Source organism: Monodon monoceros, unplaced genomic scaffold (genome assembly GCF_005190385.1).
Source record: "Monodon monoceros isolate NGI ecotype Baffin Bay Population unplaced genomic scaffold, NGI_Narwhal_1 Super_Scaffold_6, whole genome shotgun sequence".
Taxonomy (NCBI): Eukaryota; Metazoa; Chordata; class Mammalia; order Artiodactyla; family Monodontidae; genus Monodon; species Monodon monoceros.
This window is the reverse complement of record NW_021703783.1, coordinates 83,878,112-83,903,493: the sequence shown is the minus strand read 5'-3', so window position 1 is coordinate 83,903,493 and position 25,382 is coordinate 83,878,112. Positions and strand designations below refer to the sequence as shown.

Here is a 25,382-nt window from a genome sequence, read left to right as displayed (position 1 = left end):
AGAATATTCAGACAAAATCATTAACAAACATGACCCTACCTGATATATATAGAACACCACAACCAACAAAAAGCAAATTACGTTCTTTTTAAGTATACATGAAATGTTTGCCAAAGCTGTCCATAGGCTGGGCCACAATGGGCCTCAACAAACTTCAAAATACTGGAAGTATCTTAGTACTGCTAGAAATCAATAATAAAAAAATAACTAGGAAACCCTCATGCATTTAGAAACTAAGAATTCTATTTCAAAATTACCAAGAGAGCAAAGTAAAAATCACAATAAATGTTTTTTAATATTCTGAACTAAAGAATAATAAAAATACAACACATCAAAACTTATGGGATAAAAAAAAACAAAAAAAAAACTTATGGGATACAGCAAAAACGTCATGCCTTGGAGGGAGTGTAGAGATTTAAATGCATATATTAGAAAATCTAAATTAATTAATTAAAGTCAAACAGATCCAAACATACGTAACCAAATCAATTTTCAGTTTTAAAAACAAAAACACATCCTACCCTTTACAGTTTTTTCAAAGTGCACCTTCTGTACACTGGATTAACAAAGAAATGACCCCCCCCCCGCAAATATTCTAAGTTAGAAGATGCAACTACCTGTATAAAAACATTACATCTATTGGTGAGGTCTTCAGCAAATTTATCCATTCTCTGCTCTTTAGATAAAATAGATTCCATTTTCATCATCCATGAGCTCACAAAGACGTAGTAAGACTGTACATCTCTAACAAAGGAAAATATTGAGGTTATTCAGCATAGGAAAGAAAATTTACTTCCATTTCTTCATACTGGATGGAGTATTTCTCTGCAGCAGCCACTTCATCTTTCTGGTTTTCAATATATACATATATCATACATACAAATATAATTTACTTAAGCAGCAAATATTTACTGAATGCCTATACATGCCAGGCACTGTTTCTCAGTACTAAAAACAAAAAAGGGCAGTAAACACAATAAACAAAAATCTCTGCCCCCACGAAGCTTACATTCTAGAAAGGAGGCTTGTATAATAAAGAAATCAGAAACTGAAATCCGTAAGATGTCAGATATGTGCTATGGAAAAAATATAGCAGAGAAAAGAGCCACTGGGGTGGTAAGTACAATTTTAAACACAGTGATCAAAGTAGGCCTATTGTAAAGCTGATTTTGAGCCAAGATTTGAAGTTGAATAAGTAATCCGTGCAAATATATAGAGGAAAATTTTAGGAAAGTAAATAACAAATGCAATCATCCCAAAACAGCAGTTTGTCTGGCATGTTCAAGTAATAGCAAAGAAGTCAGTATGACAGGAGCACAGAGGGCAGAGATGAGAACAGAAAAGATCAGAGAGGTACAGGGGTCGGGGGGTTGGAGGAATAGGAAAGTGGAGAGTGGAAAGGGGATTTGTGTAATGCCTGGTAGGGCAGTAAGGACTTCAGTGGAAAGCCTCTAGAGGATTTGGGCAGAGTGACCTACTCTAACTCTGAAGAGGATCAATATCACTTTGACTGGTATGTTGAAAATAAACTATAAAGGGGACAATGGTAAAAGCAGGAAAACCACTTAGGAAGCTCCTGTGATAATGCAGGAAAAAGGGGATGACAGCTTGAACCAGAGATGAATGGAAGCTGTCAGAATCTGAATATAAAAGCTAACATTTACTGAATGCTTACTATATGCCTAGCCACTGTTATAAGCACTTTACACAAATTAACTCATTAAATCCTCACATTAACCTTATGAGGTTAAGTATTACGATCTCCATTTTACAGAAGAGGAAACTGACACACAGAGAAGTAATGTGCCCAACATCATATGACTAGTACACAGCCGAGCCAGGACTTCAGCCCAAATCTAGGAAGCTTTCCCATCGTGGAAAAACTAAATCAATAATATAATTCTACTATGCAGGCTGCTTACTAACACTAAATCACTATATCAATGCATTTCAAATTACTCAAGATGAGAACTTTTAGCCCACAAGCTATTTAAGCTATACTTCTTTTATTTTAAAAACAATTAAGTTTGGGCTTCCCTGGCGGCGCAGTGGTTGAGAGTCCGCCTGCCGATGCAGGGGACACGGGTTCATGCCCCGGTCCGTGAAGTTCCCACATGCCGCGGAGCGGCTGGGCCCATGGGCCATGGCCGCTGAGCCTGCGTGCCCGGAGCCTGTGCTCCGTGACGGGAGGGGCCACAGCAGTGAGAGGCCCGCATACCGCAAAAAAAAAAATTAAGTTTAATTTTAATTAATTCAATCAAATCTGAGAAAAATTATTTCTTCTGAGCCAGGATTCCATTATACAAAAGACACCAATAGCTGCACTTCTGGCTTTGCCTCAAATGGCACTAAAATGTATTATTTGACTTGTGGATGATTTGATTTAGAAGTCTGGAACACAGAGTAAGAGCAGAGTCTTAGGGCAATGCCTCTACTTTAAGGAAGAGGCTGTGATCAGGACCCAAGCAGGGATACAATGTACAGAAGGGAACAGTAAAGTCACAAGCAGGGACAGAAGGAAGAGGCCTACAACAGCAATCAAGTTGATGGCAATCCAATCAGTAACATTAAGAAGAAGGCTAATACACAGTCAAGGGCAGTCAAGAATCACTGAGTTTTAGGTCACACTACACAGGATAAAGCAGAGGTCTGTCACTCCACCCACCATTCCTACATCCAGACACCAGATAATCTTTATCTCCTGTAAATATATAAAAATGAAACTGGTTCAAGTTTTAAAAAGCCAAGTTAATTGACAAAGTGAGTCCAAAAAGGGTCCTGTCAGATTGTCAGCTTCATTTCAAAGTACAAACAGGAGTAACACTAGGGAGAAAGAACAAATCTCCTGTCCTAATATAAAGCACTCAACAGTGTCAACACTTGTACGTCAACTGGGGGTTTGAAACAAAGGTTCATACCTCTACCCTCCAAGGGCAGTATCCCCAGCATCAAAATGGTTGTGAACAAAAAGCAAAATGCAGCAACCTACAAACCTTGGACCCTAGTCAAAGAGGTGGCTGGGGGCACTTGGCCACGTGGGGTCTAGTGTATGGTGTGGAGGCAGGAAAACTGTCCCCCACTGTTTCCTCTTCCCCCATAATGAACTCTGGAGCCTGACTGGGACAGCCCTTAGTCACTTCCTCAACTTCTTCTAAAATGTCAGACAAAGCTCATGCTGATCACACCATCTCCTCTCTCCTGGGTTTCACTTTAGTGTTGTGAATTTTAGGTTTCTTTGGCAGTTAATGAGGAGAATGAAAAAGACATTGCCCTCTTCAGCTCAAAGGAGCTCTATAGTGACTGCAGAGAGGTATGTTTTTGAAATTAAAGAATTTAGAAATATTGAAATGTTATCACACGGGGGGGGTGTGTCTTTGAAAGTCAACTTATTCAATCTTTTACATAATAAGACTCAGTTCCTCCAGCACCCTGGACTGATGGTCATCTCTATTCTGCCTGCGTAGCTCTAGTGAAAGGGTACATTACCTCTCAGGGCAGCCTACACAACTCTGTCGCAAAGGCTCTAGAGTAGGACGGGCGTGGGTTTGCATGCCTTCTCTGATACGTACCCAGCTGTGTGACCTGGCAAAGTTCATTTCTCTAAGCCTCATTTTCCTTACCTGAAAATGGGATAAAAATATAGAGAAACACTATAGGGTAGTGTTAAGAGCTTGTGCTCTAGAGTTAGACTTCCCAGCTCTGCCACATATTAGTTGTTTCAATTTGGGTAAGTTCAATCCCTCTGTGTCTCAATTTTCTCACCTATAAAATGGACATGACAACAGTACCTACCTCATAGGATTTTCTGATGATTAAAAAAGATGATACACATGAAGTTCCTGGAATAGTTATTGGCTTATAGAAAGCATAGGGTAAATACTAGTTGTGACTTTGTTATTTCCCATATGAGAAGGCTGTTACAGGGTTTACAAAAGACAATGTGTTTAAAGCCTTTAGCATAATGCCTACTACATAGTTACAAGCCTGATAATGTTGGCAATCATTATTAATATCTGTCACATTCATCTTTTGGTTCTAATTCAACTTCTTGGAGCCACAGAGATCAAATCTGTTCCCTCTTCAACCTGAATGCCCTTCAAATATTTAAAGAAATCTAATACATCATTCCTCAGATTTCTCTTTTAAAGGCCAAACTATATAGAGACTTTTCAGTGAGTCTTCAAAGGTCATGGTTCTCAGATCTAACATCCTGATCAGGTTCATCTGAAGATGCTACCGTTTGTGGCCCTCTTAAAATGTGGCACCACCAAACACTCATTATAATCTGACCAATAAGAATTTAATGGAACTACCAATTCCCCTAGCCTAGATATTATAACTACTAGCTTCCATAACTTGGGTATAGTTATTAATGTAATCTAAGTACAAACTGACAGTTTTAGCAACTGCATCATACTGTTAAAGAATATGAAGTCTCTGATAACTAAAACATACACATCTTTTTTTAAATTACTGCTACCAAGCCTGGTCCTGTCTCTCCATCCTACTGAGCTAATCTCTTTAATCTAAATCCAAACTTATGTCTTTATCCCTCCTCAACTCTGTTTCAGAGTGTACTGGAGAGCCCTGAAATCTCTGCCATGAGTAGTCCTGCCTGAACTGACTTGTCACTCTCCACTAACTTTAATTATAGGACTTGGGAGTACTAAGAGATGCTTTAGGGGATCTCGTATATTCCAGATATATTCCTCTTTGCCCCACTGTACAGGAGTGACCCAATTTCCCCTCAATAGTCAAGATTAACAGAAAGTAGGTAAATATCCCTATTACCCTTTAACCATGTTACAGTTAAAAACTGTCCAGTACAGGGCCACTGGCAGAGTCCTGTGTCGCTTCACTTAAAATCTTCATCCCAGTCAACGTGAAATTTTAGCAGTATACTCAAGTGACAATGTACAGTAAATTTAATTGTTAAGGCTATGTGATGAGAACATGGGGGCTCATTATACTATTTTCTCTATTTTGTGTACATTTGAAATTTTACACAGTAAGATAAGCTAAAAGATGTAAGTATCAGAAGAAACTAAGAGTTAAAAGTGTTCTTTTAGGAAGCAGGACGAAGGCACAGGGGGGAATGGGGCAGAGGACAATCATTTTTTTCCTCTGAACCTTTAGTACTTCTTAACTTCTTAAATATGTGCATACATTACTTTCATAAAAATTTAAAAAAGGAGTGCATTAAAGTCAACTCCTGCAAAAATCAACATTGAGTCATGTACACACAATGTTCTAAATGTCATCAACTGGCATCTACTGCAGACTTCACTTTACACACAAAAATATTTAATGCACCTGACAAAAAGTATATGAATGTATGCACACATATCTATATTTCCATAAAGTATAATTTGCCTACATCTTAAATTGAGTTTAAGCCTACAACATTTAAAACAAAAAACACTCCTAGAAAATAAATCTCCTAGAGATTGCCCAACGTTTTCTCTGGTAATGAGTAACTATGTCTGATCTTATAATTCAAATGCTTTCTGCATATTTAGAATCAGTATAAAATTTGAAAATATAAACTAAATATTTACATTATGGGTACTTATAAAACCTACTTGGTAAGTGACTGAGCTTTCTGCTGTAGGAAAGTATCTCTGTATATTTTAATGGCTTGAAGACTTTTTCTATCCAGAAGTTTGGCAGCTGCTGGTATTTTCTGGATCAAAAAATTGTCGGGAAACCAAATAATATTAGCAGTCAGAGTGATGGCTGGTACCTGAAACAGGAAATGAAAGAGGAGGAAAATCATTAAATGCAGGTTAAGCAACAAACTGTTTAATAATCCTACAACATGCAATGGAAAACAACCTATTTCAAGAAAAATAATGATAAAAAGATACTCATTAATATGAGATAAATTATGTTAATGTGGCACAGAGTAAAGGCATTCCTATATCTGGTGTGGAGCATGACACTAATTTTATTCTGTCTAAATATTAAACAACACACACACACACTCACAGATTTTCAGATGAACAAAAATATGCAAAAATTAAACAGAAACTTGAGTCTTCATGACCTTTACCTTCACTCTATTTTAGTGAAAAAATACAAAATAAATATCCAAGATGGCTGGGTTCTCATGGTCATATATCACTTGATTATATAAACCATCTAAATTTTCAATTTTGAAAACAGGTGCCACATCATGGAAACAGCAAAGACAGAGAAAAAAATTGTTTTAAATTTTTTCCTACTTCAATAATGAGAATGGGTGGCAAGAAGAGAAAGCGAAGGAAAAGAAAGAGAAAAAAGTAGTAATAGCAAGTTAATGTACAGGAAAAAAATGTGGAAAAGCATCCACTAATATGTATTTATACAATGTGGAATTATGGGGTATTTTCATTTACTATGTTACTTATTTCTGGAATGCTTAGATTTTTTAAAATGAATATTATGATATTATTTTTGTAATTATTATTACAAAATATTACAAAAATTATTATTTTTGTAAGCAGGAATAAAATACATTTTAAAATACCCAATTTTATCCCAAATCTTTTCCATCTATTCAAACTGAAAAAAATAGAAGTTCCAAGTTCTTACCTTCTTACAAATGTCCAATAAAGACTTATAAAACTTTTTATCAACCGTTCGAAAAATTTGAAAGTGCAATACAAAGAGTCCACAAATTCCTACATACTTGTCTCTCTGGTCAATTTCAGAAGGTTCTCCTTATAAAACAATAACATGAGAGAAAAACAGAATATACTTAAAATTCTGCTTTAAAGGAAATGAAAACTTTTAAATGAAAACCAAAAAATGCATGTTACATTACCAAGTTTGGCTTCTACATTTGCAAAAATTGAGCGAATACTATGTGCAAATTCTTCAGCAAAAGTGCTATTTTTTGACACAGATACTCCTCCATTGAGAGAATCAAACTGCTGTTCTATACAGGCCTAGACAGGAAACATTTAGAGAAATTTACACTCTCATAAGCTATTATGACTTAATATGCTTTAAACAGATTTAAATATAGAGTGATAAACTCCTACATTCATCATTTTGATTTTACTAACACTGAGGCTCAGGTTTTTAACCTTAACCTAATATCTAAATCCTTCTGAATGGGAAATGTATGTGTACTTACATATTTGAGTACCCCTTATGTGAAAGTAATAAAACTGAACCAAAATCTATAATTCTACATGAAGAGATACACACAAGTGATGCTTGCTGATGTATACAAGGTATATCTGATGAAGCATGGGAAAGCATGCTTTATTATTTTAATTTGCAATTTTAAGAGGAGACTTTTTCTGTTTACAATTACTTTCCTAACACTTTATTACATTATGTGTAGAAATGGCTCCTGGAAAAAGAATCAACAAAAAAATTCTTCTGAAATTAACAGATTAACAGTTAAGTTGGTATAAACAAGAGTTGTGATCATTCTGTAAAAACTGTGATCATCTAAAATATAAATTAAAGGTAACCTTGAATCAGATTTTAAATGGAACACACAGTTGACCCTTGAACAAGTGGCGGTTAATCCCCGTATAATTTAGAGCTAGCCCTCTGCATCCACGGTTTCTCCGCACACTTGCATTCAGCCAACCGTGGACTGTGTAATACTATAGCGTTTACTATTGAAAAATACACATATATAAGTGGACCTGTGCAGTTCAAACCCATGTTGTTCAAGGGTACTGTAATGCAATTTCTGGTGGATACTACCCAAAGCTGTGCCATCCAACAGAACTTTCTGTGATGATGAAAATGTTTTATATCTGTGCTGCTGTCTGATATGATTGTTAGCCACAGCTGGCTTTTCTCCCAGCTTTACTGAGATATCACTGGCATATAACATATATAAGTTTAAGGTGCACAGTGTGATAATGAGATTACATGCAGCTATTAAGAATTTGACATGTTGCTAGTGTAGCAGAAGAAATGAATTTTTATTTTTTTTAATTAATTTACATTTAAACAGCCACATGTGGTTAGAAGCTACCTGGATTGTGCAGATGCAAATTATATTCCGAGTAGGAAATTAAAACAGACTTATAAAAGGCTGTCTTACAAACCTAAATCTAGAGGTTAACAACAAACAAAATGCTTGACACAACTACTCAGATACTAACCCTTGAACAGTTTTATCCTTTTACATAATTTAAAAAACGCTTATCACAAATACAACCAGTATACTATTAATTTCACTTCCTACTAGATACTGATATAACTATATTTTAGTACGTTAACCATGTTTTAAGCCTAAGCACTTTTAAAGAAAAATATCGTCACAACAATATGCTATAAAAGTGACCCACTACAATTCTGAGATGGGTCTATTAATATAAGCCCATTTATTATAGCCTGATACAGCACTCATACCTGAAATATCATTCCATCAAGTAACTGTCCTTCTAGCTTCAGCAAGAACTTTTCAAATGGCTTTAGTTTTTCTTCCTGAATTCCAAATTTTGAAGGGTTGTGATGGACAGATTTCAGTAACCTTGTAGAAAAGTAGGAGAAAGACCTTTGATTTGCCTAATAAATTATTGTATTAAAAATATTCCCAGAAATCAAAGTTTTATGTTTGTATCACTTGTTTGGCTCTACACATTTGAAAATTTGAACAAAAACAATCCTAACATATTTAATTTTCTAATCATACCTTTTTATATCATCTTAAATTCAGATATCTGGTGCTCTCTAGATAACAGACATTTAGTGAATACCTACAGATTGAACAAAACAAAATGCCTTGACTTTTAAAAGTTCTGGAGTATAAAACAAAATAAAACCAAGCGGAGAATAAACAACTATCATTCGTATAGAACAAGGAAAAAATGAATCTGAGTCCTAAGATAGTCAAATTAACAACTACACTTTAAGAATTAGGATGCTTTGTACAAGTATATCATACTCTCAAAAAGCCTACCTGAAATTAAAAGAATGCTTACTGTCTTCAAAGAAAATCTGACATGAGATCCTTCTAAATACAGATCTTCAGGTCTCCTAACGGATCTGTACTATTTATATTTATTTATTTTTTACTAATACATTACCTATACAAAGTAAGAGTATTTTAAACATTGTAATTGGCTCACCTTTTGTACATAGTCCAGTGGTCTTTCAGTGTGATATGATTATCAATAATTTCATCCAGGGTAAGCAGAACTGTTAGCAGCTCTCCCAAGTGCTCATACATAGTCTGTCAAAAAACCTTAAATGATTATCATTTAATCACTAGTTAGAAGTTAAGCTTCATGTGGATTTTTTAAGTTAAACACACTTGGGCTAATTACTAAATTAAAGCAGTGGGTAAATTAAACTACAGATGAAACTGTTAATCCTCAGATGGAACCATCAGCCTTAAATTGGGAAACCCTTCACCCAATATTTCATCCTTGATCGTGATACTGTAGATTCTCTGAAGAGACCACTTGGAGAGTCTGCATTGGGCCAATACTAGGAAGAGTTACACTGATAGTGGGTCAGTAATGCCTTATCAACTTCACAGATAAAAGAGAACAAATGCAAAAAAAAAAGAACTCCTTTAAGAGCCTTGCAATAATTGTTGTACTCCCCAATCATACAAACTCCAAAGTAAAATATACTAAAAATTACAATTTTACAGGTCAAGTTAAATTACTTTTACCTGAAAATGAACTCCAGTTGTCTCTATAATTTTGGGTGCAATCCTGTAATAAAGTAACACCCAAGTTAAAAAAAAAAAATCTCCTTTTTTGTCACAGTTCATGTTTAAGGAAAACACATAACAGCAGAAGCTCTTGGAATTTTAATATGTATTTATTTTTATTTAGGCTTTAGTCACTAAAATTTACACGACCCGAAGAATTATTATCGTATTCCACTTTCCCAAGCAGATAACTTGTACATACAGAGTCTGGGCTCTCCTTGCCTACACCCAACTCCTCAGTGGGTAGGTATATGTCAATAGGCAGCCCATGAATAACCTTTAGCCATTCAAACCTAAAGGATCTAACTTGGGATGGAGCTAAAGAAATAACAAAACTGGTATTTATTTCTTTCTAAACTATCAGAATTTCGCAATTTTCAACTAGAATCTTTGTTAACCCACCCAAACTGGCATTTGGGAACTAGACCTTGTTCAGTTGGATTTATTGCCAGCACTCTCATTCCTACTGAAAAAACAATGCATACAAATGGGATTATACCAAAGTCAAAAGCCCCAGGATAATTCAATTTTACTTCCTAGAGAGTCAATCTACTCAACAGTAAATAAATTAATACTTATCAAAGCATATATAAATATCCCACAAGATAGAATAGTTAAAAAATTAAACACAAAATTCAGACAAATTTCCTCTTTCAAGGGCAGCAGTGTGGTAGCGGGGAGTCTCTTTGAATTACACACCAAGTACAGCAGGGGTTGGGGGGAGCTGTGCTCTCATTCGCTTCTGCCATGAGGAGAACTTCAGTGAGAGCACAGAACATAAAATAAATAACTGACTGACTGGAAAAACATGAGAATGAGAAACAGTTAACACAGTCTTTCACTTTATAAAGAGAGTTGAGATGCAGCATGGTATAGTAAGAAGAACAATGAATGGACTGGTGACCAAAAAAGCAGTACCTAACTTGCTATGGAATCTTGGCAAATAATTCCTTTGGGCTTCAGTTATCTCTCTTCTCATAATTGAGAATCCCTAGTCATATACCTAAACAAAGTTTTGTAACATTATAATTAAGTAGTAAATGGGAAAAATTTTAAATATACAGTTTTAATCAAATGCAAGATATTACTTTGTGGTGGTTAAGAATACTAAGGGCTCTATGAAAATGTGGTCTTTTTTTTGATTTAGGGCAGTGGTCCCCAAACTTGGAAGAGCATTAGAATTACTCACAAAAATTTTTCAGGGTAGATTACCTAGCCCCACTCCCCAAGATTCTGTAGTTTAAGAAAAGTGTCACATGATTCTAATCCAAGGACCCTTCAATGTAAAGGAAAGAGGAAATAAGTAGAGAGAACTTGGTACATATACTAATTCTATATTAGCCTTTTCTATACAATCAGATTTCTTTAAGATTATTCTGTCAACATTCTCGTTCAGACAGATAATGGGCTCATTCACCATGGCAGAAACTGTCTTACTAACCTATGGATTACACACATCAAGTAGTGTTTAAAACATCATGAGTGTTCAAAGAACGCTGAATAAGTGAATGAAGGAATGAGTGAATAAGTGAGTGAACAAATGAAAAACTTTCAGATATTTAGCTTTTAAGAAAAACATTTCCTGCATCTCTATTAAAAATGTAAAAACATTTCTAAAATCCATTACTTGTTACTGATATAGAGGGCAGCCAACTGATGGACTACATTCATCACCACTTCATAGCACCTCGTAACAAAACAAGACAGTTCCTGAAATGACAAGTTGAGTATATGTTACAAGTTGAGTAAATGTCACTATTTCTGACTGAATTTTTATGGTAACAATGCTAAACAAAATAGTTTTCTACTAAAAATCTCCAGTTAACCTGCAGAAAGACAACTTCAAGCATCCTTCAAGCAATCAGTTCTTAATTCACCTCACAACGTTATTTCTACCTCTTTGCCCCTACAGCATTTCACTCATCCTTCTATTTTAAGTCTTGTTTTCATTACTCATATAACTCCTAACTGACAGAGACTGTCTTATTCCTTCTTTGAATGGCCACTGCCCAGTATGGTGGCTAACCCTCAACTGCTTCTCAATAAATGTCTGCCTATTAAATGAATAAATGAGTGAACATCTGAATGAATGAAGAAGCTCAGAAGCTGCCAGTTTAGAAAGTATGACAATGAGGGGAAGGGGTCTTCAGAAGTCACTCTGAAATAACTTCAAATGTTTATTACCTTGAACCTTATCTATGAACAGGCTTGGCACACATCAAGTGAAATATTAATTATCCCAGGAATATGTCTGTCATTAAATAGTTAACTCAACATCTATCCTAAAATATTTAGAACCTAATTAAACTTATGGCTGCTCTAAACTGTAAGCTCTATGAGGGCAGAAATTTCTGTTGGTTTTGTGCACTGCTGTATCCCAAGCATCAAGAACAGTTTCTAACATATGCTAGGCTCATAAAACATTTGTTGAATATTTAAAAATGGAATCATATGCAGCTGTTAGATCCACAATTTAAATTTTTTGAAAGTGAAAATAATACATTTCAATTTTATTTAAACAGCTCTAGTTTTACATTTCTTATTAAACTTCTAAAAGTCTAATAAAAGCAGAGGAAAGAACAGAAAATGCAGGACAAATAGAAAGCACAAAACAAAAAAGCAGAAATAAGTCCAGATACATAATACACTATTTATATAAGACAGAAATAGAAATAGAATTAACCAATTAAAACACAGAAATTTTCAGATTATATAAAAAAGCAAAATCCAGATCAATGCAGTTTTAAAGAAACACAAGTAAAACATAATGACACTGAAAGGCTGAAAGAATAAAAAGAATTAAAAAAAAATGCTAACTAAAACAGAGCTGGGGCACTGATACTAATATCAAACAGATTTTATTAGCATTACTATAGCTAATGACCATATATGTAACTATATATTACATACATAATTATTATCACAGCTTAAGAAGATCACCACACAATAAAAGATTCCATTTACTGGAAATTATGAACAATTATAAACTTGTATGCACCAATTAAAACATCCTCAAAATAAGAAATGCAAAATTTGACAAAACTAGAGAAACTGACACATTCACTTCAACCTTGTAAATTAACATTTCTTAGACTCCTGTCCAGCAGGCTTCCTGTTAGGTTCTGCCAACAGGTGGCATTAAAAGCAGACTAGAAGGCAGGAAATGGACATCCTTCCTATTTCTTGCCGTTTTTATCAACATAATCCAGGCAGGAGCAGTTCACCACAGCAATGGCAGCTTGCCCCAGGCTCCTCCTTCTTTCAGCACTACAGAACCAATCTTCAATTTTAAACTCTACCAGCAGCAACCAGGCAGCACTGCTTCCTCAGAGGTATGATACTAATTTCCTAGGGCTCCTCCTCCTATAGCTCCTAGACTCTGGCAACTCGAACCTTTTCCCTTTTTTACCCTAGATGTAGACGTGATATCTGCTTCCTCTGGCTTACCTCACTGTTTTTTCTTTCAGCCCTCCAATTCTTATGGAACCAATTCTCTATATTAAATCTCCTCCTTTTTTTTTTTTCTCTTTCTTTCTTTAATTGAGGTATAGTTGATTTATAATACTGTTAGTTTCAGATGTACAGCAAAGTGATTCAATTATATATATATTTTTCAGATTCTCTTCCATTATAGGTTATCACAAAAGATTGAGTATAGTTCCCTGTGCTATACAGTAAATCCTTGTTGTTTACCTATTTTATGTATAGTATTGTGTATCTGTTAATCCCAAGCTCCTAATTTATCACTCCCCACCACCTTTCACCTTTGGCAACCATAAGTTTGTTTTCTATGTTTGTGAGTTTGTTTCAGTTTTGTAAACAAATTCATTTGTATTATTTTTTAGGTTCCACATATAAGTGATATCACGTAATATTTGTCTGTCTCTGTCTGACTTACTTCACTTAGTATGAAAATCTCTAGGTCCAGCTCTGTTGCTGCAAATAGCATTATTTCACTCTTTTCTATGGATGAGTAATATTCCATTTTTGTATATATGTACCACATCTTCTTTATCCATTCATCTGTTGATGGACACTTAGGTTGCTTTCATAACTTGGCAATTATAAATAATGCTGTATCACTGGGGTGCATGTATCTTTTTGAATTAGAGTTTTTGTCTTTCAGAATATATGCCCAGGAGGGGCATTGCTGGATCAAATGGTAGCTCTATTAAATCTCCCCTTTTGAAATACCTCATGTGATTTGTTTTCTGGACTGAACCCTGACTGACACATACCATCATAGAGGATACTTTCGACAAAATGCTCTGTTAGGTAAGAAGACCAAAAAAAGTAGTAAAGATATAAAAGATTTGAACATAGTAGCATGCGTGATTCAATGAAATATATCAAATCTTATATCCAACAATCAGAAGTGAGATTATGAGTACTGTTCCCTTATCTCCAATTTTTGCCTTTGTCATATTATATAAGCATTGCTTTTATAACAGAGAAACAGAAGTTATTTCATTCTTTTGATAAACCAAAAGACCTAGAATAACTAAAACTTTGCAGTGATGAGAAGCATATCTAAACTGAAACATCTGGTTAGAAGCCTCATGTGCTGCTGCTTATAAACCTCATCATAGCTCACATAACAGCTTAATGATCTCCATTAACAACTTTTTCGAACATAAAGTATCCTCTCCTACCAGGTACAAAATTTAAATTATTTTAAAAGGCATGGTGATAAACTGTCCATAAATGAAACTATACAAAGAAACTTATTTTGATAGCTTATCTTACTAAAAATGCTATGAAAATCTTCCAGGAATTACAATCTCCTTAACTATCAATTTAATCCATCGCCAACTAAATATCTTATCCTCACAGTACACATTCTTAGCATTTGAAGGTTTCATAACTCTTTTCTGGTTATGTGTGATTTACTCAAACTTTTCAAAGAAAAGGCTCAATAAAAAGTAAAAAACCATTTACCTGTAAGAATGAAATAAATCTCCCCATCTGAATTTGGCAATCGCCTTCCACCATGCTGGAATCTGTAGCTTTAAAAGGCAACATGAAGAATATTTCAATTTTTTATTTTAATCAACACCAAAAGAAAAAGTGTGATTTTTATTCATTAGGACATCTTCTAATCTGCATAGTATTGAAAACAGAATTTTTACACTGAAGAGAAAAATGAAACAATCATTAATCACACAATTAAAAGTAACCATCTGTTTCACTATTTAATGAATTCAAGGAAAATCCTCATCTAGCTACAGTGCATTGTAATTTATAAAAATATCAAAATAAACTTCATACAGAACTTGCTGCTGCTTCATCACTGAGGTTTTTTTTACCTGTTTACCAAACAAAAATATAAACCGACAAAAAATCTGAATGTTAATTTTCTCACACTAATACTTCACATGATCATGACAGTCCTAGAATTGCCAGTTAACTTTTTGTTCATTTCAATCACAAAAAAAAGCATCACAACATTACAATGTGAAATTTTAAAACTTACCTCCTTCTCCATAAAACAAGAGACCATTATAAAATTTAGTTTCAGCCTGTTTAAAAAAAATTAAAATAATTTTATAAGGTTGCTATTTTGTTTTTAAATTCCTAAGCTCTCTTAGTTATCCCTATTTAAGAGTAAGCAGATGACTACATCACATACATAAATTCACTTAAATTCAAAAACTGCTTGCAATATAGGTAAATGTAATTTATCTTTAGAGTACCAAAGATATTACTGATACTCAACCTTATTTCTTGATTTCTTTAGCCTTTACTTTGTCTTATCTGACCACTCTGTAATTTCCCACATCCTCCCACTAGTTCAGGAGAGAAAAAGCAACCACACAGTATCAAAAAGGTAGAGAAAAAAAGATGAAGTTTACCATCTTCTACCAGAGTTTTAATGGCTCATGGGTGAGGAAACACAGAACATATTAAAAATGCAAAGCTTTAAAAAAAAATCAGTTATATCCAGAAAGCCATTATATATGACAAGTAACACAGAAGGAATGCAGACCCAGACTCAAACCATTATTACCAGTAAAATGTTAGGTTGAGTGACACTCTTTCAGCTTCGGTTTCCTCATCTATTCCTCACGTACCTCCTGGGTGGTTATTAGCATTAACGGGGTTAGCATGGTGTTTGGTACACAGTAAACACCCAGTGAATGGTACTCATTATTACTACTATTATAAATATACAGTTCATTCAACATTCACTAAATATTTATGCACACTGTACACATATAAGCACATATTTGCTTTTAAATCATGTTTTTAAGGTCTTAAGAGTACAAATAATTACCTCATATTTTAATTTCTTGATTTCACAACAAAGTGCAGCATAAACAGTGATGACTTTGTTTAAGACCTAGTTTCATGAGTAAAAACACAAAAGGAAAAAAGTAAATTACAGCAGATAACTAAAGCATTTTAAAAACAGATTTTTAGGTTTAGGAATCTGTACCTTGTTTTCAGTCTTTATGAGTTCCAAAAGGGAAGACTGTTCATAAGGCAAAAGCTATAGAAACAAAGGAAAATAAAATTTCTTTTTAATTTGAAAAAAATCATGAAAATTCTAAATACACAAACTGAGAGACTATCTCTCTTCTATGGAAACTTGTGTTCGACCCTGTACTCAGCACTAGCACCACACCAGATGGGCAGTGACTGCTAATGGCTATGGGATTTCTTTTTGGGCTGGTGAAAATGTTCTAAAATTGACTCTGGTGATAGTGGCACAATTCTATGAATATAGTAAAAACCAAAGAATTGTACGATATATGAATTACATCTCAGGAAAGCTGTTATTAAAGTAAGTCAACATGCGACTTAGGACAGTTGTCTAGCACATAATAAGGACTCAATAAATGTTAGCTATAACTTAAGCGCCAACAGTTTCAAAGATAAAACAGAACTACCTCAAAATGGAACACAGCAGGAGTGACTTATTTTATATCTTAAAAAAATCACTCCCATATTAAGGTCCCCTAAATAGCATAAGGGAGCTTTTGGGAAATCATGGAAATATTCAGTATCTTGATTGGGATATGAGATACATGGGAATAGGTGCTTGGTAAAATTCACTGAACAGTATTTTAAATCTATGCTTCTCACTGTATGTAAAATAACCTCAATAAAAAAAACAAGTAAAGCTTCAATATGCTATTCCAATCCTCTTCATTTTCTTGATAATGAAAAACAAGTTAGCTCAAAGAGTTGGAGTTCGTGTCATTCTTTGACACTGAAGACTTTGAGTTTGTGTCATTCTCTAAAAAGGAAAACAAAAACACATGCATGGCTTAGAGAAAAGGAAATTAACCATTTTTCTCCAAGTTTATTTTAGTTCTTTTAGATTCCAAATAATAAAAATACATATCCTAATTGTGAAAACTGTTTTCAAGATACAGTATGTCCTTAAAAAGTACACATAAATTAAAAAATAAAACAAAATCAAACCTTTAATGCTATAGGATCAAGATTGAAATCCCAAACATCTCCAATTGAATCATCCAGTGCGTCCTCAATTCTTCTCAATTGAGAGGTATACTCCTCAAGAAATTTCCCATAATTCTTAAGCTGGACTTCAGCATGAATTTCTAAATTTAAATTTTAAAAGTTTGTAAGAAGTACAAGTAATGAATTACAAGACATTTACTTCAAATAATCTCAAAAGTCACAGCAAAGTAGATACTAAGCATTGTTAATGTATCACTTCGGAATGTCTGGACTTCTTGAAAATAAAGTTTTAAAGTTAAACAATAACTGAACTTTCAATCTTTTCCAAACAGATACGATAATTGTAAAAAACAGTAGATGTTACCACTTAGAGATATCATCTTAAAACTGCAACTTTAAAATACTATGAAAAAGTTACTATACCGTTTACTCCAAAATCTAAAATATGTGAATAATGCCTTAGACAACTCAATGTCCTGATTCTATGTTTCAGTCATAAACAACTTTTTTGTGCAAAAAAAAAAAATCATGACCTGATTTAGGTGCAAAAATCTGTGTTGTCATAGAAGCAAAATTTTAAAATGTAATGCTTAATTACACAGTAAACTACGTCTAAAAATACACCTAAATATTGTTTTTTAAATGGTTTTAGACCTGCTTCATCATATTATTCCTGTAATGCCTCAAATTTACCAAGATATTTTGTTTTAATTATTTAGCTATCATAATAGAATTGGAAAAGCCACTAAAGGACAGTGAGTACAGAATACTGTGCTGATATTTACAGAATTTACACATTAATAGATGACTCTAGGAACTCACTGGAATAAATTGGACAATAAAAGTTTGCCTACTCAGCAAAGTTAATGACAGTAAATATTCCACCTTATTAAACATAAGAATTCATTACTCATTCCAAAGGCAGCAAATTCAACTCCAACTCAGTTTCTTTTATTGATGTGAATTACTTTATTCAATAGCTGTCTTCTAAAAAAAAGTAAAAATTTTCTCTCCTCAAATTAGCAATGCCAAGCAACTCTAAGATAAGGTATGTTCTAACTCATTAAGGATAAAGACCTAGCTTCACATTCTCCCCTATTTTGCAACTAATGCTCCAAATCAGGTGGATCAATTAGTTCATGAAGGTTCCCATCTCATTATAGTATTAATCTAGGCAGTTCTGGAAAGCAATTAGTCTAGATATGATTCATATTCCAAAAATTAATGAAAACCAGGCACAGAGAAGTCCTCTCTTCCCTACAGCTTAAATTTTTAAAACTGCATTAAGATTCTCGAAATCCCAAGTACATGTCTAATTCTCAGTTACGTGGGAAATGACCAAAGCTGCGTTTAAACAGCAAATGAGTTCTTAATGGCAATGCTAGAAAAACATGCCAATGAATTATTCATTTAGTCTGTTTGGAAATTCATAAAGTAGCAGGCAAGAGAAAACCTGTAATAACATTAACGTTCCTTGCTGATAAATTTTTAAGTTGGTAAAAGTTAAAATAAAAAGATTTGAAATAAGAACTCCATAATGATTCTTCAAGAGTAAAAAATGCAAAAACCTATTTACATGCTTATCTCTTCCAACAGACTTAATTCCTTGTTTTATCTTTGTATCCCTAATACCTACCACAGTTCCTGGCATGTGAAAAAAGTCTTTTGAGTGAATCAGATCATTCTGATTGAACCATTTTTCAAACCCAAAACATATTTTCATTCCCATATTTTGCAGATACTAAAGTAGGGAACCTCTGTCCATAAAACTTCATACATGACAAGGTGCAGTTCACTTTAACAGTAAATACAGTTATCTTCTCTGTAAACAAGTTGAAAGATTCAATACCACCAGGATCATTTTTTCATGCTGCATAGGAGCTTATAACTTATGGAATGTTTTGTGAAAAACTGCTGACCATCCTGAATTAAGCTCATGCTTCTTTGAGAGGCTAATAAAACCTAATTACATCTAATGTGCCTGTCTTTTGTAAAATTATGCAAAATTTACACGTAATTTTTAAAAATAAATTTATTTATTTTATTATTATTTTTGGCTGCAATGGGTCTTTGTTGCTGCACGCAGGCTTTCTCTAGTTGCAGCAAGCGGGGGGCTACTCTTCTTCGTTGCGGTGTGTGGGCTTCTCACTGCAATGGCTTCTCTTGCTACAGAGCACAGGCTCCAGGCGCGCGGGCTTCAATAGTTGTGGCGCGCAGGCTTCAGTAGTTGTGGCTCGCGGGCTCTGGAGCGCAGGCTCAGTAGTTGTGGCGCACGGGCTTAGTTGCTCTGCGGCATGTGGGATCTTCCCGGACCAGGGATGGAACCCATGTCCCCTGCATTGGCAGGCAGATTCTTAACCACTGCACCACCAGGGAAGCCCTACCCCTAATTTTTAAAAATTACATTCACCTTTTGAGAAAACTACATTAAAAAAACAAATTCACAAGCAGTATGTTCCAATCTCTCTTATATCACCTACGCAGATTCATATCACCAAAGGTCAGAAACAGATCACCAATTTGCATTCATCTTAGGTAAAGTTTCACTGAAATAGTTTGGCCTCTAAATTTTGCTGCGTGGAACTGAATTTGCTAGGTTAAATTGAGACAATCCAATTTTATTAAGTAAAATCGGAAGCAGATTTGCTGTAATTTCTGAAACCTTTTTAGGTGCGCTGGAAACTACAGGACATCACTTTTGAAAATACCACTTAACGTAAATAAAAGGCATGGGAGGAGATAAACTTGACATTCACGTGTTTATTTTTTTACCGCGAAATGAGTTCTTTTTCGCTATCTTCTAGAGAAGATAAGCATATGAATACGAAGGTAAAAACACTCAAAACTTCCAAAAGTTGGTTTGGGAGGAAAACGAAGAAAGACAGGAAACCGAAACAGGAACCTGGACCTCAGCCTCACCTACCACTGCACGCTCTGAAGATCTGGCGAAAGCCCCGGGCAGCCAGAGACAAGGCAGCCTCCGCTCCCCGGGCTGCGGGCCCTCCCCGGGCGCGCCCCGCCCGAGCCCCCGGCTGCACGAAGTGGACGCCGCGCCCCCCGGGCCACAGCGGGCTCCCCAGGACCACAGCGGGCTCCCCAGGACAGTCACCGCCCCGAAGGCCGAACCGTGGCCGGACCTGACCCAGCATCGCCGGGGATCCCAACCCGGAAAGTTAGGTTCGCGAGCGCGTCCCTCTCACACCCCGAGGCGCAGAAAATGTCCCGAAGCGGACGGCTGCGCGCCGACAGCGACGCAGAGCCCTCCCGCAGGAGCGCTGCCGGGGCTGAGGCGGGCCGGGGAGCGTCCACCCGCAACCCTTGCCTGCCGCTCCCTTACTCTGTGAGCCGTCGTCAACGCGGTCGAACTCCCAGTCCGGGGACAGAGTCTCCACCGCCATCGCTCCGGTGCCTCCCACAGTCACAGCCCCAAACAGCCTTGGCGACGACGGCGGCCTCACCCTGGCGGCTGCAACCGCACGTGACTTCCGGCTTCAGTCCCGCCCCCACTCGCGAGGGCCGGCCGGGCTCGTTGCCCCGGCGGGTCGCGGGGGCCGCTGGGAAAGCGAGTCCTCCGTGGTGGCTCGAGGAGGCTGCCGCGGCGCCGGCGGTGGTCCTCGCGGTGTCCTCCCGTTCCTGTTTGGGCCTCGCCACCGTTCAGTTCACTTTTCACGCCACATCAATACCTTCAATTTCGCTCTGCTATCTTCGGGCCATTTTTAATACTAGGAGAAGTGCTCCCTCAGTCTAGCCTAAAAAGGGCAAAATTGATGGGGTTGGGGCTCAGCAGACGCGGTTCTCTAGGACGTCGCCGTCCAGGCGCTTCTTCCCAGAAGCCCGTTTATCCTACGTCTTCCCGGTAGTCACCGTCCGACCTCTTGTTCTGCACGCCCTATGCAGATTGTTCTTGAGAAAAAAAGCCGTGTGCAAGAGGAGGAGTTTACTTTACGAACACCTTAAGCGAGGAATTTTACTTCCCCGCTAATATTGCGCTCACCGGCTCTCTACCCACCTCTTCTTAAAAAGGCAGGGGGGAAGAAGAAGCGCTGTTTAAGTGGGTTCTAAAAGGTACCTACCCGCTAACTGGCTTTTCGGTGAACAAGGATCCGTGTTACCCAATAAGGCTACATGTCTACAAGTATTTGCACAGCAGTGTTCATTGCTGCATGGTTTTTAATAGATACTAGTAAGAATCCAGGTAAACGTCCATGAATAGGGAGTAATTACATAAAGTTTAATATGGCCATACTACGAAATACTAGATAACTGTTAAAAGAAATGAAGTAGGTTTATAGAGACATGAGAAACTGACAGGAGAAAAATGTGTATTTGTGGTTACATTTGTATATTTATATAAACGTGTACTGGCATATGTGCACGTAGATGCATAGAAAGAGAACTCAGATCACACCAAACAGGACAGTTGTCAACTGGAAAAGAGTATGTGTTGGTGATTAGAAAGTGAATTTTCAAGTTTTATTGTGTCTACTTACATGTTTTTAAATCTTTAACAGTGAGAATTTATGAAGGTCTTCTGTAGTCTTAAAAAGGACCAAAAATAACTAACTTAATCAAAGCTAGTAAACGGCCTCTTGAAAGAGCATTCCCTGAGGCCCTTGAATCTGCAGTAGGTCAAATATTTGAGTGCCCACTAGGTACCAGGTACCATGCTAGATGCAGAGATTATTATGAAAAAACAGACAAGAAAGGTGGGTCCCACCCCTATGGTGCTTGCAGTCTTAGCGGGCATTTTAGAAAGGAAAAAAGAAAGGAAACTTGAAAATGACAGGTAACATCAGTGCCTCACGGTTGGCAGACATTTTTCCTTTTACTTATGTGTGATCATGAGTTTGACTTTGCTGTATCCTTCACATTTGTGTTAATCACTGTAATTAATCTCCCAATAGCTCATTATGCTACATTGAAATTACAGGTCAGAGCAATTTGAATCTGCATATCCACTAATCTATTAAATCAGTGCAAGAGGCAGTGTCATGTAATAATCAAAAACACAAGTTTCTACAGTCAAATTGTGTAGATCCAAATCATAACTCTGCCACTTACTAGCCATGGGGTTTGGGGCCAAGTAATTTAACCTCTGCTTCAATTTCCTCATTTGTAAAGTGGGAATAATAATAGTAAACTCCTCATAGGATTGTTATGAGAACTAATTTAGTTCATACATGTAAGAGGCATAGAGCAATGCCAGCCACATACTATAGAAATGTTTGCTGTTCTGACTCATCATAGCCTTAATTTTAAAAGAAATCTCAGGGATTGCCTCTATTTTTTTTACCTTTTTATTTTATATTGGAGTATAGTTGATAAACAATGTTGTGATAGTTGCAGGTATACAGCAAAGTGACTCAGTTACACATATACAGGTATCTGTTCTTTTTCTAATTTTTTTCCCATCTAGGCCATTACATATTATTGAGCAGAGTCCCCTGTGCTATACAGTAGGTCCTCAGTTGGTTATCCATTTTAAATATAGCAATGTGGACATGTCAAGGATTGCCTGTCTTGAGCTTACATATCTTTAAATCAAATTCCATGCCTAGAATTTACAACTTTATTAGAGAATTACAAGTTAGATACTAAATCTAAAGCACATTCAGGGACTTCCCTGGTGGTCCAGTGGGTAAGACTCCGCGGGGGTCCTGGGTTCAATCCCTGGTTGGGGAACTAGATCCCACATGCATGCCTCAACTAAGAATTCGCATGTTGCAACTATAGATCCCACATGCCGCAACGGAGATCCCATGTGCTGCAGCTAAGACCCAGCACAGCCTAAATAAATAAATAATAAAAATAAATATTAAAAACGGTCCACATCCTAAATAAATAAATAAAGCACATTCACTATAAACTGAAATGTGCTCTCTGAAAGTTATTTATTACAACAGATGTTCTATATTTCCCAGGCCTAGGCTATCAAAGGCAAATAATCATTTTGAAAACTTAAATATCCTTCTTTCTACTTTTCTTCATTCTTAACTACTTTCTGAAAGGCAAGCTTGGAACTAGAAGGGGAAGTATTGTGCTATTTTGAGAGCTTCAAAGAACTTTAGAAACGTTGCCTTCAGAATGTGCCTGCCCTCTGGCACCTTGCCTTTAACCCTTATACCCGCAACTTAAGTACCAGTTTATTCTGTACCAAAACATAGTGAGTGTGTGTGTGTGTGTGTGTGTGTGTGTGTGTATAAAACAGTGCTAAGGTCTTGGTGAACTTGTTTCTTAATATACATTTAAAGTATGTTTCCTACAATAGAAAATCTATGGTAATAATTCACTAAAGGCATTTCTCTTAGTAATTTGTCAGAGTCCTATGTGTATCTGTCAAAAAGATACCTAATATGGTAATTCATATATTTCTTTACAAAATAATCTCTCACCTGGACAGGAGTCTGAGTCTTCCTAAACCTATCATGACAGATCTTTTCTTTGCATTGTCCACACCACTGAGTGAAGTTTCTCAAAACCTATCTGATCAGGGAATGCCCCACTTTAAGTCCATCAATGAATTCCATTGTCCTTGGCATGGAGTTTACACTTCATAGGATGGAATACAAGGCTTTTTCCAATCTGCAACAGAGAACATATGGCCTGCAAAGCCTAGAATGTTTACTGTCTAGTCCTTTACAGAAAAGATTTGCCAACCCCTCGTCTAGAATCATACAGTTATACAAAGTTTATTATGAAAAACAGCAAAGTCTCACCCACCCCCTCCCCCATTTTCCTGTCCCCAACTTCTATCTCTCTTAGTTGATTATTTTAATACTTACTTCCATTTCTCTAAATAGCATAATGACAATATTCTTTAATTTTCAACTTTGGGAATTATATATTGTCTTCCCACTATGGGAGATGAGGATGTAACTATCTTTATCCCCTCACCCCACCATCCATATCTCTGCCATCCCACCCTTTTTCCAATATAGTTATATAATAATTTTGGTAGGTCAATATTCAGTGTTATGACTCTATTAACACAACTCATAGTTGAGCCATGTAGTAGACTATGATATTTTTTCCATGCAAAGCTTTTTATTTTTCCTGGCATAATTATTTTGGGTTTTTTTTTAATGTTGTTTGCTTAGTTTTGTTTTTACCAATTCAACCTGAAAGTCTTCACCAATTGTCTAAATTTCCTCTCAGGATGTTCAGATGCCTGAGGTGCTCCATTAATTTCATCATCCTACAGACGGCTCCTAGAGCTTTCTAGCTCACTACCATCTGGACATTTTTATTAAGTTCAATATTCATTAAATTTTTTTCTTTGACATAGTAATTATTTTTATTGTGCTTTTGAATGTGTTTTTCAATTTCCAAATGCATGGGGATTTTTGATTTATCATTCAAAATTGATATCTAACCCAATTTCATATGGTCAGAGATGATGGTCTGTGTGATATCGATTCTTTCAAATATTATGAGACTTCCTTTATATCCTAATTTGTAGCCTAATAAGTGGTGAAATGAGAAAATGGATGTGAGCCTGAAAAAAAAGAGGTGTTCTTTAAGTATTGAATGCAGAGTACTATGTTCATCAAATCAAACTTCTTAATTAGAGATACAATGAAGTTTTGTTTCAGCCTCCTGATTATTCCAAAAATCTGCCATTCAGCTGGGTTTTTGGATTCCTATACTCATGGATGACCAATGATTATGGGATCATGTAGGTTACCATCATACCTGATTCTGTGAATCCCGGATTGCACTGAGCACTCCAGCCCTGTGCCTCCATAGTATTTATTTTGAAATTGTATGTTTGTATAACTGTATCCCCTGTTAGGCTACGTACTATTTTCCTATTATGGCTGTAACAAATTGCCACAAACTCAGTGGCTTAAAACAGCACGGATTTATTATCTTACAGCTGGGGAGATCAGAAGCCCGACATGAATCTCACCGTGCTAAAATCAAGGTCTTGGCCGGGCTGGTCCCTCCTGGAGACACTGAGGGGAGAATCCACTTTCCTGCCTTTTTTGGCTTCCATGCATTATTCCAGTCTCTTCTGCCATCACATCTACTAGTGACACTGATTCTCCTGACTTCCTCTTATAAGGACCCTTGCAATTACACTGGGCCCATCCAGACAATCCACGATAATCTCCCTTTCTCAAGAACCTTAACTTAATCACATCCACAGAGTCCCTTTAAACAGGTAAGGTAACATGATCATAGGTTATCATAAACATAGGTTTGGAAATTAGGACATAGACATATTTGGAAGTCTATTATTCACATCTGTACATATAGTACATCTTTTCTGATAATT

The 25,382-nt window shown here is 36.2% G+C and overlaps 1 protein-coding gene across 8 annotated transcripts in view; it reads right to left on the bottom strand.

The window, feature by feature from the left end:
- The window catches only part of WASHC4 (WASH complex subunit 4), a 67,242-nt gene extending 46,659 nt beyond the window's left edge, over positions 1-20,583 (bottom strand). For 7 of the 8 annotated variants that reach the window (XR_003791014.1, XR_003791013.1, XR_003791016.1 and 4 more), the window contains exons 1-14: positions 20,442-20,557; positions 17,105-17,244; positions 16,113-16,166; positions 15,951-16,016; positions 15,150-15,195; positions 14,615-14,682; positions 11,304-11,386; positions 9,635-9,677; positions 9,084-9,187; positions 8,365-8,485; positions 6,806-6,929; positions 6,574-6,701; positions 5,583-5,743; positions 618-744 (exon numbers count right to left, since the gene is read on the bottom strand). Coding sequence is in view for 4 of the 8 variants with exons in the window: in XM_029204369.1 (XP_029060202.1) it covers positions 618-744; positions 5,583-5,743; positions 6,574-6,701; positions 6,806-6,929; positions 8,365-8,485; positions 9,084-9,187; positions 9,635-9,677; positions 11,304-11,386; positions 14,615-14,682; positions 15,150-15,195; positions 15,951-16,016; positions 16,113-16,166; positions 17,105-17,244; positions 20,442-20,502 (1,326 nt within the window). In the remaining 4 variants the exon portion in view is untranslated. Of the gene's footprint in view, positions 1-617; positions 745-5,582; positions 5,744-6,573; positions 6,702-6,805; positions 6,930-8,364; positions 8,486-9,083; positions 9,188-9,634; positions 9,678-11,303; positions 11,387-14,614; positions 14,683-15,149; positions 15,196-15,950; positions 16,017-16,112; positions 16,167-17,104; positions 17,245-20,441 lie in introns of all 8 variants that reach the window. The other variant, XM_029204368.1, reaches the window with a different exon arrangement.
- Between the last annotated feature and the right edge of the window lie 4,799 nt (positions 20,584-25,382).